General features: G+C 38.1%; 1 protein-coding gene across 1 annotated transcript; it reads right to left on the reverse strand.

Moving 5' to 3' along the window:
- Positions 1–11,515: 11,515 nt before the first annotated feature.
- LOC118240544 (arginine esterase-like) lies at positions 11,516–13,579 on the reverse strand. Its single transcript, XM_035521246.1, has 5 exons — positions 13,476–13,579; positions 13,095–13,278; positions 12,709–12,947; positions 12,071–12,195; positions 11,516–11,819 (listed from the first exon to the last, which is right to left on the reverse strand). Exons 1-5 carry the CDS (start codon positions 13,516–13,518, stop codon positions 11,655–11,657), a joined length of 756 nt encoding a protein of 251 aa, XP_035377139.1. The 5' UTR covers positions 13,519–13,579; the 3' UTR covers positions 11,516–11,654.
- Positions 13,580–17,007: the final 3,428 nt, after the last annotated feature.

Here is a 17,007-nt window from a genome sequence, read left to right on the forward strand (position 1 = left end):
ATGAGAGCATGTTATGAGTAAATCTATTGTGATGATTCATTGTGGTGACTTATTGTGTGTAACGTTGTCGCTGGCCTGAGTGCCGGTGGGCGTGGAGCAGGACACACAGACTCCCTCGAAGTGAAACATTTAACATAAAACATATAGAACAGTGGCTGGCACACACAACACTAACGACATACATGACTTATACATTTAACTAAACACAGACTACAATCACATCTCACAAATGACTATACACACACTAACATACATCAGCGAACAAACAATGACCAACAGTGAGCTTTTTTGTTTTGGATTTTTAAAGTGATTTTTTACAATGAGAGCATGTTATGAGTAAAATTATGGTGGTGATTTATTGTGGCGACTTATTGTGGTGAGTACTGGTCAACTGACAAAAACAGTTAATCATAAAAGCATTTTTGGCAGAAGAAGAATATTATTTCAGTGTTCACTGGTTAGACAGCTCGCTAACGTGTAATCTTTGATCTTTATTTACCTTTACTATTACTATCTTAAAAGGTAACAATAGTAATAATTTTATATTAAAAATCAGTCAGTCCAAAAATGAAGGTCAAACAGATGTACATAATCGAATGCTGTTTGTATTTATTAATTGTAACACAAGTACAGAGTGACAGATCAGCTGTAGTACATAGTCTGTAACTTCATATGTGACTCTACTGTTACTACTTCATATAGGACTCATATGGGACGTGCTGTCTCAGTGATTAGTCATGATATCATTTATCCACTTCCTGATAGGAGAAGCACACACACTTGTGAATCTGGCATTACTAGTACATTGAATCCAGCGACTACTGTGAACTCCATAGATCACACTCCTTCTCCCAAACCTCTTCTTCAGCCAGCCTCCACCGGAGTCTCCCTGTTTGAGAGATGGAGGGAGTTCTTTCTCTTTTCCATTGTTGTTTCCATGGATATAAAGCAACTCATAGACCTGGCTTGTAACTCATTCACTCATGTTTAACATAATTCACCACAAAGGGGCACTGATAGCACTGAAATAACTTGAAATAAATTGTAAGAGGCACTATTATTTATTTTTATTTAATATTTTACATTATATTTAAGATATTTAAGGAAAGAATATATGGCATCATAATGGTAGGTCTCCTACCGGGCAGACGTAGGCAGGTGGGTTATTAGGAAGACCTTCACCACACAAATAGTTGTTTCTGGGTGTAGGACAGTCTGTGACTTTCAGATCAAGACACTGCAGAGGTTGGTTCCGTTCGGCAGATCCTAAAACATGAAGAAGAAATGATAATAAGGGTGTGACATTATTCTAAGTGCTTATTCAGCATTCTGGTGTAGTTTAGCTACAGCTCAGAGTGCAGTACAAGCAGACCTAAAACAAACACAAACAAAAGTGAGAAATACAGAAGAATAAACACATGTGAAGGAGCCTGATGCAGGAGTGCACAGAGTTGAACATTTTCAGCTTTTAAAAAAGTAAAAAGGCCACTGAATGTGATATTCTGCTATTTTAAAAATTGCATCTAAACTTAATCTACTTTGACAGTATGGCTGTGACAAGAACAAGCACACTAGACACCCAAAGCATAAAAATGTTCAGTCACATATTTAAATTAGTCAAATATTTAAATGTAAAGTATTGTAGAATGCTCGTTTACACAGGATAAAAGAGAAAATAATAAACTAACTGAAACAAAACTACAAAGAGAAAGATGTATGTACATTTACATAATAGCCTTTACTTCTATGAGCAGTTTGGTCAGAAGCATTTTTACCAGTTTGGTTAACAGTAGATCCGTGACCAGCGATCTGCAGCTGCTCTCCATTAACAGGAGTCTGACAGGAGGAATCAGGAAGCTTAGCAGGAGTGATTCCACTTACAGGTCCAGGAAGTTTGAGCAGCATGATGTCACCTGTTCTCTTGGTTTTATCAAATATATGGATGTCACCTTCCTGAATGTTAAACTTTTGAGATGCTCTCTTTGGATGAACACCTGCCCAGACTTGAACAATTCTGCAGGACAGATACACACACACACACACACACACACACACACACACACACACACACACACATGAATTATTCAGAAGAAAATGAAAATGATAAAATAACACACAAGTATTTTAATCAAACTCTACATATCCAATCACTGATCCAATCATTTATCATATATATGGACATGACAAAGCTGAAGGTCAAACATTTGATATCTCTTATGTGGATGAACACCTCCCCAGAGTGAAACACTTCTGCAGGACATGCAAATGTGTGCACACAATGGCACATGTAAGGGAAATAAAAATTAAAGCAAATTATGAATTATTTCTGTTCCTCAACTTTTATCCCTTAACCAGTGACAGGTTCAGCAAGCTTGATTAGCATGATTAGCATGATTAGCTTGATATGCTTGATTAGCATGATTAGCATTCATGGTGAATTCGTCATATACAACTCTGGAAAAAAAAGTCCTTCAAAATGACACTCCTTCAAAATGATCAGTTTCTCTATTTTTACTATTTGTATTAGGTATGCATTTGAGTAAAAGGAACATTTTTGTTTTATTCCATAAACTAGTGATAACATTTCTCCCAAATTCCAAATAAACATATTATCAATTAAAAATCAGTATTTGGTGGAATAATCTGGATTTTCGATCATAGCTTTCATGAATCTTGGCCTGCTCTACGCCAGTCCTTTATGTTTCTTGTTAAATAATATTTGGGTCAGGTGAACACCTGATCAGTACATTCTTAAGTAAACTTAGGTATGCCTGTGTTGGAATTTGACTGGAATGGGTGCTGTATATGTAGAGATGAAGTTTTCACACACACACTCACACACACACACACACATACACACACATTTCTAAAGGTCACAGATACAGATTATGCAGCACAAAACTGGGCTAATTAAGATACAATTGTTAATTGTGTACATTGTAAAGCAAACTTAAATTCCTTCATAGGCGCTATATAAAGATAACTTCATTCATTCATTCATTCATTCATTCATAGATTCATAGAAAGCATGTAATAATACATTTCTATAATAGCCCAATACATACCTGCCTACTGTTATAACAGTGAGATGCAGTCAGTACCCATTTGGCATCTATTACAGTCCCATCACAGAAACCATGGTGAAAAATCCATACTTGACGGAGTCGTTCTGTGTTTGTACAGGGTCCACCCCCAATCAGACGCTTCCCAATCTCAGCTGATCCAGGACCTGGAATTATTTTGGATTTATATTTTTGCTTTTTTTCTATTGTTTAGTGATGAAAGTATAGAAATGCATAACAAACAAAAATTTGAGTCATGTTTTTTAGACATAGTACACATATTAACGTAGGTAAGCTACAGGAAATATGTTTGTTTTAGTTCAAAATTATAAGACCAAGCTATTTTAAAGTTATTTCAGTATGGTTCATAATTGAAAACTCTTAACATAAAAATTCACAATTGACAGTCCATACAAAATGTAGCATATACTTGTTATGAACAATTTAATCAGCATTTCTTTGCAACAGAGACAGGAGTTTTATTTGTTCCACAATCTGTGTATTGTTTACATGTCATGCTTTACCTGCCAAGAGAAGCAAGACTTGCAGGAGAAAAAACTTTGCCATGATTGGTCCCCCTCTCAGTCTTCAGTTGAGTGAAGATATCAGAAAAGTTTCTGATGCTTTTAAACTCTCTCTAACCCACAATGCCACACCTCCTTACACAAGACTCACCAATCACACTGTACACAGAGCATCGTTTTACGACTTGTGTCAAATTGCTCACTGGGATTAGTTAAAATCAAGTAAGATGAACTACAAACATTCTCACAGAAAACACCATTCATTTACTGCAACAATGTAATGCTTTTAAAATATATAGAGACCTGTTGAAACCGATAACAAGGACATGTTTATGTAAAATCAACATTTTAATTGTTTTTAAGAAATTAACATTTCATAATTCATATCGAAATGCTTTATTTTAATATAAAACATCAGGTTATGAAAAAAAGCAGGTTGTTACAGAACGACTTGTCTAGTTATCTTCAGGTGTCTTTATCCTAAGACACAGCTGCAAAAACACTTAATTAAAATAAAAAATAAAAACAAAATTTCAACCACAGGACGCACAGACGTCTTTCGACGAAGACAGACATTTATTAGGCACAACGAAACAACGGAGACTATGAAACTGAGTAACCTTTATACCTTTGAACTGTATGCTAACAAGGTCTTTCTGGTGTTTCTAATATATGCTCTCACTGAGCACTTTAACAGAAATATTTAACAGCTTTCCATGACACTTTTCATAGTAAAATGGTTGCACGAGTCACCCTGGTCTGAGCATCTGACATGATGAGTAACCTATCAAATTACATGGCAACTATTCACCTGCGTAAGTGTGTCTACAAGCTACTCTACATATTTCTAAAGTTGGTGAGTGCATGTAAATATGTTAAATAATTCTATTAATAATTCCTATAATTGTTAATTTGAGATTGAATTTACATCCCCTGGAGCCACACCTGGTGGGCAGGCTACCCACAAAACCAGTCAGGCGCAACCTGAAAAAGGAGATGCAGAGTCATTGTGTTGGTCCACCACCTCCAAGGTGGAGCGTGGGGTCGGCTGCAGTACCAGTTGTGTGGCAGGCATGGGTTAGGAAGTTTCAGATGGACAAGACCTTGGGGATGGAAACTGACTCCAAGGAATGTGGAACATCTCTTCTTGGACAGTGTGTGATATACAAAGGTCTGTTGATGTTGAAGGTTGGGGTTGCATTGAGATGAGGCTCTGCCTGATAGTTTCTGATGTGGGTTCTGCCCACGTTGTGGAACAGTGGATCAGCTTCGCTGTCTTAGCCTTGTGAAGAATTATGGGAGTATGCCAGTGTAGTCTGCCTGTGCTTTGTAGACTTGGAAAGGGTCATATGACTGTGTACCTCAGCATTAGTTGTGGGAAGTGATGCAATATTATAGGGTATAGAGGTGATGCTTTGGGTGGTCCAGTCTTTGTTTAAATGCAATAAGAGCTGTGTCCTCTTTTTTAGCATTAAGTCAACGTCGTTCAAAATGGGTGTTGAGCTCTGCCGAGGGACTGTCGGATCATCACTCCTATTTGTGTGGGGGGTTTTATTAAAAAAAACAAGTACAAATGTTTCTGCAAAAGAGGAGAGATGATGTTCTAGCACTGGAATGATCATCCTTGTTTAAGACGTCATAAAACAACACATCCTTTTTCTACATGTCTTTTCCAGTAGTACAGCACACCAAGACTCATTATTGTCTGGCACTGTATCGGCCAAGCTGACTTATCCTGGATTGCATTTGCATCATCGGTTGAACTCGTTTGGAAGTTCTTGAGAATCTTGTTTGATTATACAAATGAACACAATTTGGTGAAGTCTTATCAGTCCACGCAGAACAAAGAAATTTAGAGGATTGCAAGCACATTTGTAACAAATAACAATAAACCAACAAAGCAGGATACAAAGATAGGTTCTGATAAATAGGAGACACATTCCTGTACCAGCTTGATCATCCCTTCCTGTCATGTCTTTGACTATCTTGGCATTCCTAATGCAACACAGAAACAGGTGTGCAGAATTTCTATCAGGTCCTGAAATAGGGATGAAATTCTGAGTGGTAGGACTTCAGCCTTACCTTTTCTTCTTCTTAGATTGAGATGTGTTCTTACTGATTCTTTTGCTGGTATTGCTCTTCACTTCTGTGTAATGTGTTGTACTGAAGTTATGATTTCCTTTTTACATGGACACAGCAACTGGGAAGCTGAATGTGGAAACATTCAGAAACATGTCTAGTGTTATCATGCTTGTATGCTGTCAATCTTGAAAAGTGGTTCCTAGGGGTTAAAACCTCACAAATGAGAGGTAATTGTCATTGTTACTACTTTACAAATTACAAATTACTTTACAAAAATAGATTCAGCTTTTGTTAATTGAGTCTAAATAGCACCTTAGTAGGTTTCATCATTCATAAGTATAGGACAGCGAACATCACAGAACTTTTCAAATATCAAAAAAGCTCTAGTGTCGTGTCATTCATACACAAGTATATCAATGATCAAAATAAAATTCTTTCAGGGTTTTCATACAACAGACAGGATCTATATTTAAAAGGCAATGCAAAGAGATAGCACTGTATACAAGCACTACATATAGTCTGATTAGACAAGGAGTGCAGGAAAAAACACTACATTACAATACAGAAAATACATTAAACATCATGCTGAACAGGACAGATTGAGAGAGACAATTTCAGACAGATCTGTTGAGTCATAGTGTAGCAGTTTGGTCCCCGCTCAAACACACCATCTTTACCTTATCAGTTAATTAGCAGGGCTGGGTTTCCCATTGTAAAACAAAGATCATTTTCAAATTCTAGAGCGAGTATAATACTGTACACACTCTGTCTTATTTAAATTGATCACAACACTATGATGATGTTGGGAAATAGGCCCTGATTAGTAGGTCTGTTGGAGTAGTATGCAAATCTAAAGAAAATTAAGCAAATTACATGTGAGGCAAACCATCTCGGCAGCATTTGATAAGTACGCCGTCAAGTAGTATAATAAGAATGCGCTTAAAACATGACATAACAAGCCAGACACTTGTGGATAAGATTAACCAATAGAGTGTTATCGATTTTAGGGCAAACCAAACACATGTTGAAACACAGGCGAGGGTCAAAACCAGTACAAAATTATTACAACCAAAGGGGATGTCCGGAGTGCAAAAACAGAGCAAACTTGAGCTAAAATATTCAAATGAGAGCTAAGTACATCTACTAATTTATTATAAGCTGTTAATGCTTATTAATTGTTAAGAAGGCCAAGTACTTATTCTGTATACTGCAACACTGTAATTTATTCTGTAATCTGTATTATGTATTTTCTGTATTATCAATTGCATACCTCCAAAGGGTCCTGGATGGCAAGCGCCTGAATGATGGGATAAACGATGCGTAATAAACCTTATTATTCATATTCTGCCCTAGCTCAAGATTACGTAAAGAAACAGCAGAGCCACCAGTCATAGACGATTTAGTCATCTCATTTAGAAGTTCTGATGTCATGTGTAAGGGATTTGTTACTATATTGTTACTCTATTTATTTACATGTGCCTCACTTAACTACAACCAGTTTCTGTTATGCGCTCATTTCAGATAGGCACAATGAAATGGAGCAATGTAGCATTATACTGTAAGACACTACAATCATTCCTGATAAGATCAGATCCAGATTATGTTTGAACTGTTGCATCAATTGAAGCAATTCTTACATCAGCTCGTTAATGCACAAAGAGTGCCACAGTGCGAGAGGAAGGCGTCTGTGCCACCTAGTTTCCTCAGCGGTTCCTGGTTCTGTCTTCGCCCTGGTAATCTGTTCCCAAGTATTCCCTCGTCTTGTTGATTCCTCTTGCTCCGTTCGCCCTGTTGTTTCTCTGTCTCATTTTTCTCTGGTCTGCTTTCCTGAGCTAGTTAGGATTCTCTGGCTTGTTCATGTCACTCTGTCATTTAGTAGTTCTGGTATTTGCCTGTATATTCTAGTTTCCCAGCTGTACTCCTGTATGTCTCCTATCCTTGTGTTTGCCTGTTTTCTGCTTAGCGCTTCCCCTGCTTTTCCGTTCTAACTGGTTAACCCTTCTAATCAGAGGGGCTAGTTCTCATGCATTTGTATCTTGAGTTTATGTACTTACTTTATCGCTCTTTGTAGCCTATCAGTTCTCCGAAGTGTATTATTTGGCTTATCTTCTCAGTTTGGTTTGACCCCTAGTATGTGTTCATTCAATAAGCATTGTAAATGCCATACCCAATCATTTCCAATGCTGAGTCTCTGTATTCGCTCATTAGCAGTCGTGCACCTCTGCCAGTGGGTACACCGCTGCCTCTGCAATCATTACAATACGTACTGTTGTCTCTGTCTCTCTCCCTTTCTCTACTCACTCTTCATCACTCTTCCCCTCCTCCGTTCCTTTGATCCCGCCATTATCCCGTAAATGTCTCCCCGCTAGGTATAGCGAATGCAAACCATTGGTGCTAGTTTCTATGTAGCCAAGGGAACAAGCCCGGATAGCAAATTTGGTATGGCCCCAATCTGGGCCACATCCGGCACTTACTTTCAGCCCGCATACTACATGGAATGATGGCACAGAAGTGGGCCAGATGGGGTTGTCGGAACTCAGTCAGTTTACCACCATGAGAGCACCGCACCGCAGAGACCTTTAAGCCACTAGTGCCAGAAATGACCCACAACTCAACCACATTATTGTGTGTTACGCTCCTGGACCGCTGCAGTGCGCTCCTGGTCCTGTTTGGGATTTGAGTCTTTCTGTGCACCTCGTTACTGGCTCTGCCCTGCCTTAAGTGATAGCTGTGGCCTGTATAAGGACTCTGCAGGTAGAAGCTTGCCCAAGCTCACACTAGGATCGCTCTAGCTTTGTGTGGGTTTGGCTTAGTGTACCATTTGCTTGTTTGGTTTATGTGGTCTTGGCTGTGCTCACCTTGTCTTTTGATATCTATAGTCAGCTTGTGTTTGTGTGTTTGTAGAACTGTATGTAAGCGCACACTGAGTTTCACTTGTGTTCTCTTCCTGTGTTGTGTTTAGAATTATGATCCCTGTGTTAGAGTACATGTTCTAATATATGCGTCCGTGCATGCATGTGTGAGTGTGTGTGTGTGTGTGTGTGTGTGTGTGTGTGTGTGTGTGTGTGTGTGTGTGTGTGTGTGTGTCTGTGTGTGTGTGGGCGTGTGTGTGTGTGTGTGTTTGTGTGTGTGTGTGTGTGTGTGTGTGTGTGTGTGTGTGTGTATGTGTTTGTGTGTGTATGTGTGTGTGTGTGTGTGTGTGTGTGTGTGTGTGTGTGTGTGTGTGTTAACAATTCTTTCTTCAGTAAAGTCACTTCACATACCACACATACCATTCCACTATCAGCTACTAGTCTTTCATCATCACATTGCTGTTACAATAACATGTGCCATATGTGACCCAGATCTAAATATGACTGATGCCTTTCTCATTACCTTTAAATTCAATTCCTTTGATTAATAATTATCACATAATTATGTCAAAATATCAACACGACAAAGATGGAAATGGCTTACTTTAATAATTCCAGTAATGAAACACCCATTAAACTGAAACATAAACATAAATAAAATCTGGTTTTGATGTATGAGCACAAATCTACTTAAAGCTGATCACAGTCAATGTCTTTATGAAAACAAAACATATTCAACATTCAAAGGCTTTTAGTGGGCAACAAGTTAAAGAAAAATGTCCAAATGATGAAGTGCTCTCCTTTGCATATTTACATGTGATGTGTTCTGGTTTTCTAGCTCGGCTCGTCTCTGCTACTCTCTTTCTCCCCTTCCTCCCTCATGGTCCATCTCTTCATCCACATCTCAGTTTCATGAACAGTGGCTTTTGATGTAATCCTGTTGCGTCTTACCTCACCTATAAATGATCCAACTGTTGTACATGTCAAACGTACTACCCTGGTTCTTAAGGCCTTTTCACAATTGCAACAACTATGTAGAAACCGGTATACCTGGCATGTTTCACTTATATGAGTGTGATCGGGATTCAGGTGAAGGGGAGCAGTGACGTGTGCGAAGTGTCAGAGTGTGAGTGCACACTTCCTTGTGGCTGGTGTGACAACACTGCCCCATCCTCCTACACTCTTCCCCCCGTGTGATGTCCTGTTGGTGTTTGTTAGTGTGTATGTGTGTCTCACTGGCCACGCCCATCCTTGGTATTCGATTATGTGTTGCACCTGTCCCTCGTCATTAGTGTGTATATTTAAGTACTTGCATGTTCGTCAGACCCTGTTTGGCCCCGTGTGTTCCACACGTTACTTATGTTGCCAGTGTTTCCAGTGTCGTGCTGTTTACTACATTGGTTTGGTTCGCTGCGTTTTGTTCTTGTCCGTCTTGTTTTGTTTCGGTTTTGTTTTGTTGGTCATAAAACGTGAAGACTATTATGAAGACTTGCCTCAGCATCCCACTTCATCACGTCTCAGTACATCTGGCATAGTGTCCGTCAGGACATGACATTCATAAAATTTGTAACTTCATAATTCATAATATATTTTTATTGTGTTTAACGTATTTATCTTCGACTCTAAAAATCTAGAAAAGTTGTCTGTAGCTCTTTGTGTCAACATATTGTATTATTTGCTTAGAATATCCTTACCATCTAACCAAAGAAAATTTTTTAAATGTAAACAGAGGACGTTTTGTCTCTTAAAAGACTTTATGAAGTCCAAAAATGTTTTGTGGGTGAAAACAAATGTTTCAAATCTACAGGCTTTTGAACACTCATAAAGGACTCAAACATTTGTTTGTATTTTCATTTGTTCTGTCTATAGTGCTAAAACCTAACTTGTTGAAAAACCAACAACATTATGAATAACAAAAAAATAAACAGTTACAAAAAAAAGACCAGGACAATACCAGCAATTATGAACATAGCAGTTATCCTGCAAATCTTCAGTATCGTGTGTGTCCTCCTCAGAGCAACATACTCCTCCTGTCTGGTCAGAGATGCCTCGGACAGGTCAACAGCACAGAGCTCATCCCACACTCTCCTACCACTGCGCAGGGACTGTGACTACAGTCATTCTCCTCTAGCACTACAAGTGGCAGGACGGAAATGATTTTGCAGATGGACCGATCAGATTTGTTCTTCCTGCTCCGGTGTAGGCACACAACACTACCTAGACCCTGGACCTGCCTGTCCACTGAAACCTTGTTGAGAAGCAGTGAAGAGGCTTCTTCCATGATGCCTGCAGGATGTCAGAATTGTACACCATATTTCCTATATTTAGGAAACTAGGGCACTGCATCAGAAGACAGCTAGAAGAATTGTGCTGCAGTTATATAGCAAGTGAACATTCAGTAGTGCAAATATTAAACATTGTACAGATGTATTTTTTGCAGTATTATCTTTCATTCAGCTTTGAAATATTTTATGTGATTAAAGTTGTCTGCTACCACTAGAGGGCTTGCATATGCAAGCTACAGGCTTTTGAAAGGTCAGCTCGTTTGAGATTTGAGTGTTACTTCCAAACCATTACAAATTTCTGTTAAAATGTTTACACTACTCTAATTATTTTTCCACAGCCCATTTTAATGACAGTTGTGACTGGTCAACAGTACAATGAAATCTGCAAATGCTTTTGTGAACTGGGTTGCAAAATATGTTAGTGACAGGACACAGATAGCAGAAGTAAGAGGACAAACCTGCTTCAGAATTTTCCATTTTTCTGAACTGCTTCTGGATTTTGGAAACAGGACTCATGAGAACCTGATCTGAATTTTAAAAATGAGGCTGCTTTATATTCATCCATTTGATTACAAACAGGAAGAGGGATGTACACAAAGACCAGGACTAGATTAAAGTGTCATAGATCGGCCTCTGGACTTAATGTAACAATAGTAATACTTTTATATTAGAAATCAGACATGAAATCAAAAATGAAGGTCAAACAGATGCACATAATGGAAAGCTGTTTGTATTTATTAATTGTAACACAAGTACAGAGTGACAGATCAGCTGTAGTACATAGTCTGTAACTTCATATGTGACTCTACTGTTACAGCTTCATATAGGACTCATATGGCACCTGCTGTTTCAGTGATTAGTCATGATATAATTTATCCACTTCCTGATAGGAGGAGCACACACACTTGTGGAATAAGCAATTTTGCTAAAAGTAAGATGTGAACCTTTGTGAACTCCATAGATCACACTCCTTCTCCCAAACCTCTTCTTCAGCCAGCCTCCACCGGAGTCGCCCTGTTTGAGAGATGGAGGGAGTTCTTTCTCTTTTCCATTGTTGTTTCCATGGATATGAAGCACCTCATAGACCTGGCTTGTAACTCATTCACTCATGTTTAACATAATTCACCACAAAGGGGCACTGCTAGCACTGAAATAACTTGAAATAAATTGTAAGAGGCACTATTATTTATTTTATTTTATAATTTACATTATATTTAAGATATTTAAGGAAAGAATATATGGCATCATAATGGTAGGTCTCCTACCTTGCAAGTGAAGGCAGGTGGGTTATTAGGAAGACCTTTACCACACAAATAGTTGTTTATGAGTTGAGGACAGCGTGTGACTTTCAGATCAAGACACTGCAGAGGTTGTTTCAGGTCAACAGGTCCTAAAACATGAAGAAGAAATGATAATAAGGGTGTGACATTATTCTAAGTGCTTATTCAGCATTCTGATGTAGTTTAGCTACAGCTCAGAGTGCAGTACAAGCAGACCTAAAACAAACACAAACAAAAAGGAAGTGAGAAATATAGAAGGAATAAACAAATGTGAAGGAGCCTGATGCAGGAGTGCGTAGAGTTGAACATTGTCAGCTTTTAAAAAAGTAAAAAGGCCACTGAATGTGATATTCTTCTATTTTAAAAATTGCATCTAAACTTAATCTACTTTGACAGTATGGCTGTGACAAGAACAAGCACACTATACACCCAAAGCATAAAAATGTTCAGTCACATATTTAAATTAGTCAAATATTTAAATTTAAAGTATTGTAGAATGCTCTTTTACACAGGATAAAAGAGAAAATAATAAACTAAGAAACAAAAATACAAAGATAAAGGCTTATGTACATTTAAATAATAGCCTTTACTTCTATGAGCAGTTTGTTCAGAAGTATTTTTACCAGTTTGGTTAACAGTAGATCCGTGACCAGCGATCTGCAGCTGCTCTCCATTAACAGGAGTCTGACAGGAGGAATCAGGAAGCTTAGCAGGAGTGATTCCACTTACAGGTCCAGGAAGTTTGAGCAGCATGATGTCACCTGTTCTCTCAGTTACATCAAATATATGGATGTCACGTTCCTGAATGTTAAACTTTTGGTATGCTCTCTTTGGATGAACACCTGCCCAGACTTCAACACTTCTGCAGAACATATACATGTACAAACATACATACACACAAACACGCACACACACACACACACACGCACATTCAAATACACACACATTATTCAGATGAAAATGAAAATGATAAAATAACACACAAGTATTTTAATCAACCTCTACATACCTGATCACTGACTTATTATAGCAGTGTGCTGCAGTCAACACCCACTTCTTGTCGATCAGAGTCCCTCCACAGAAACTTTTTTCTGAATGTGTCACTTGAAAAACCCACACTTGATGGAGGCGTTCATTGTTGCCACAAGGTTTTCCACCAATCAGTCGATGTTTAACCACAGCAGATTCAACTCCTAAATGATTATTATTATTGCTATTATTAATAATATTATTACTACATGTCAATCTACATTCTCAGAAATCAACATTACACAGTCACCGTCACAACACTGATACAATCACAAGACTGAAATTATTTTTGAATGTAAGCAATATGTTTATATGGCTTTATTTTCCCTTCTAAGTCCAGGGTTTGTGTATGAAGTTTTACCTGCTGTCAAAAGCAAGAGTTGCAGGAACTTCAGCATTGCCATTATGTCCTCCTCAGTCTTCAGCTCAGCAAAATATGAAGTGTGTTAGTCACACTTTTAAACTGATTGTAACCCACACAATCGCACACCCCCTGCCACAAACTTACCAATCACACGACACCTTCTCAGCCCTTTTTCCTTCTAAGCGCTTGAAGCCGAGCACCTAACCATATATAGATGGAGTCCGCTTTTTATACTGAGAAAATAATTATCAATTTACTTACACTATCTTGAGGCATCAATCTAAAAAAAACACTTACTACAGTGAAAAGAACTTGTGCAGCACATTGTTTTGCTATTTTGTTAATAAACATGAGTCCAACCTGTTCATCAGAAAAGCTTAAAAAACCACAGTGGTTTGCAAATGTATTTTTGGAAAGTAAGATTTTGCTGAGCAAAGCAGAGGTACATCATAAAGTTCTCAGTGATGCATTCTAGACTGGTGACCACAGCCCAGGTACATCGTGAAGTTCTCAGTGATGCATTCTATCTACCATAGATACTTGCTGGACAGCCCCACCACAGATTTAGGTAGGGATGGTAGGGAAATTAATCTTCTAACTTCCACATAAACAGAAAGATCCCTATCAATATCTTAAGCCTGTGATCGAGGCTACAACATAGAAATTTGTTTCTGAGTTCTGCAAAGCCTCTGCAGCCACTGGAGACTTTCTAACTGATGTAAATGAACTGATGTAAACACCTTTCACTGGATTTATCAAGAAGTCTGTAGATGATGTGACTCAATAAAAGCAAATCTGCACAATTTCAAACCACAAAACATGGCGGAAGAATTCTGCCGTAGGCGCAAGAAGCAGCCTTCAAATCAGCCAACAGCAAGCAGCCAATCACAAGCAGAAAGCTGCCATCCACAATACAAAGAACAAACCTTCTTCAGCACTAACTCGGATAGCCAACGCATGTGGCAAAGGATCTAAGCAATCACAGATTTCCAGAGCAATGTGAGTAACTCGGCGACCACCGACGTCTCCCTCCCTACTGCTATGTATCATTTCTATGCTTGTATTGAGAACACGTCTCAGACTCAGGTAACCACCACTGCCCTGCACCCAAACTTATGAGAGATGAGGTAAGAAGAGCACTGGTGAGAGTCTCTACTCGGAAAGCAGTGTGCCCGGATTGTATCCCAGGTGAGATCCCCTGGAACAGTCCACAGTTCTTTCCTGCTTTAAAACCACAGCATCATTCCAGGCCGTAAGAAATCCATCACATCAAGTTGTGCCTCTTTTCTGGTTGGTACAGTCTTTCCCTTGTCTTGTTATATATGTTTAATTCTTGGGGTACACAATTATTTTCTTTTTGGTCAGCACACTAGCTACACATAAATTATTGTAGTCAGAATGTGTCTCTGTTGCCTCATTGAAAGGTCTTTGAAAAAATCCCAATCAATGCAAAAGAAACACCCTTTCAGTGCTGTCATCCTTAAACAGTCAAAATCTCAACTACTGGCTCGCACCTTTTAAAGACAGAATTGAATTTGCATATTGAATAAATATTGTGGCCTGTTCTGTATGACATGAACAGTTTCAAATATATGCTCTGTCCTGATTTTGTCCTTCATGCTGTGGAAGAAAGTTTGCATGTGTGGTTGAAAAACCTTGCTAGTCACTGAGGTCTAGTCAGCAGCATCAAACAAGTTACAAAGATCGTTATCAGTAAGTGGTATATTTATCAGACAGTGGTGCCTTGTGTCCTATCAAGTTGTTTTTTTTAAACAAAAACAACAGAATTATCAATTACTATACTAAAAAATTATATATATATATATATATATATATATAGCCCCACAAGCCCAATAGTGCAATAGACAATAACAGATTAAGTGCTATTGAGGTGGTAGATAATTTTTCATTTAAATTACTCCTTTATACTGATATTTAACAAGTTAACAATATTCATAAGAACATAGGCAAACATCAACGTCATTACTATTCTATAATCTCCTAAACAGTGGTGTCATTACTATACTATAAACACCTAAACAGTGTCAGTAGCAGGTACCATAAATGCCATTCAATGTCATACTGTGACATATTAATGAAATGTGTGGCAGGCATGGGTTAGCAAGTTTCAGATGGACCAGACCTTGGGGATGGAAACTGACTCCAAGGAATGTGAAATATCTCTTCTTGGACAGTGTGTGATATACAAAGGTCTGTTGATGTTGAAGGTTGGGGTTGCATTGAGAGGAGGCTCTGCCTGATAGTTTCTGATGTGGGTTCTGCCCAGGTTGTGGAACAGTGGATCAGCTTGGCTGTCTTAGCCTTGTGAAGAATTATGGGAGTATGCCAGTCTAGTCTGCCTGTGCTTTGTAGACTTGGAAAGGGTCATATGACTGTGACCTAAATAGTGGTGTCATTACTACACTATAAAAACCTAAACAATGATGTCATTACTATTCTATAACCTCCTAAACAGTGGTGTCATTACTATACTCTAAACACCTAAAGAGTGGTGTCATTCCTATACTATAAAAACCTAAACAGTGGTGTCATTACTATGCTATAAACACATAAACAGTGGTGTCATTAGCATATATATATATAGAGCCCCACAGGTGCAATAGACAATAATAGGTTAAGTGTTATTGAGGTGGTGGACAATTTTACATTTAAATTTCTCCTTTATACTGATATTTAACAGGTTAACAATATTCATAAGAACATAGGCAAACATTGACATCATTATTATTCTATGACCTCCTAAACAGTGGTGCCCTTACTCTACTATAAACACCTAAACAGCGGTGTCATTAGCAGGTACCATGAATGCCATTCAATGTCATACTGTGACATATTAATGAAGTGAAAAGCTTTAGCTTTAAAGGTGCAGGGTTATAAAAGACACTAACACTATAACAGCTTTTAGATAGTAGTAGACAAGTTATGTTTGTGCCTGCTTGATTATTCTCACTCATCTGGTCAGTTTCATCTTGGTGTTTTACCACATGACCATATGTAGCATTTACCATATCATGTAGAGCATTTGTCTTAAAGTCTTTAGATGATTTAGAAGACTCTGGTCTCCATCATAATGAAAAACCACAAAGTGACTGGCCTCTTTTAATTAGACCAATAAAAGATCACAGGCTCATAGCATGTAGCTCATATATATACACATTGCACATTTTGAAAACAAGCTGAAGAGGAACTTATCGTAATACATCTTAGCCTCTGATCTGTGTCTCCATACTGCCTGTGTCAAACCGTAACCATGAGCTGTGAGTGTGTGAAACCAGAATTGCTGTTAATAAATTCAGAAACAGGAAGTGTTTTTATATGACATAGAAAGTTAAGATTTACATGAGGTGCATTCTTTTTTTACTTAAGATTTTAAGATAATTTTCGATATAAACTGTGATCAATTATGACAAGACAAAAGACATTTATTGGCAGAAGACGGTGCCTTGTGTCTTTTCAAGTTGTTTTGTTTAAGCAACTTTACATTTACAGGTATCAATTACTATATCGA

Source organism: Electrophorus electricus, chromosome 22, assembly GCF_013358815.1.
Source record: "Electrophorus electricus isolate fEleEle1 chromosome 22, fEleEle1.pri, whole genome shotgun sequence".
NCBI classification, from domain to species: Eukaryota; Metazoa; Chordata; class Actinopteri; order Gymnotiformes; family Gymnotidae; genus Electrophorus; species Electrophorus electricus.

Coding starts and splice junctions, on each gene's coding strand:
- LOC118240544 (XM_035521246.1), bottom strand. CDS start 13,518: ATGGCAATGCTGAAGTTCCTGCAACTCTTGCTTTTGACAGCAG. Junction 12,948..13,094: donor TATAATAAGTCAGTGATCAG/GTATGTAGAGGT, acceptor TATGTTCTGCAG/AAGTGTTGAAGTCTGGGCAG. Junction 11,820..12,070: donor CACCTGCCTTCACTTGCAAG/GTAGGAGACCTA, acceptor TCTCTCAAACAG/GGCGACTCCGGTGGAGGCTG.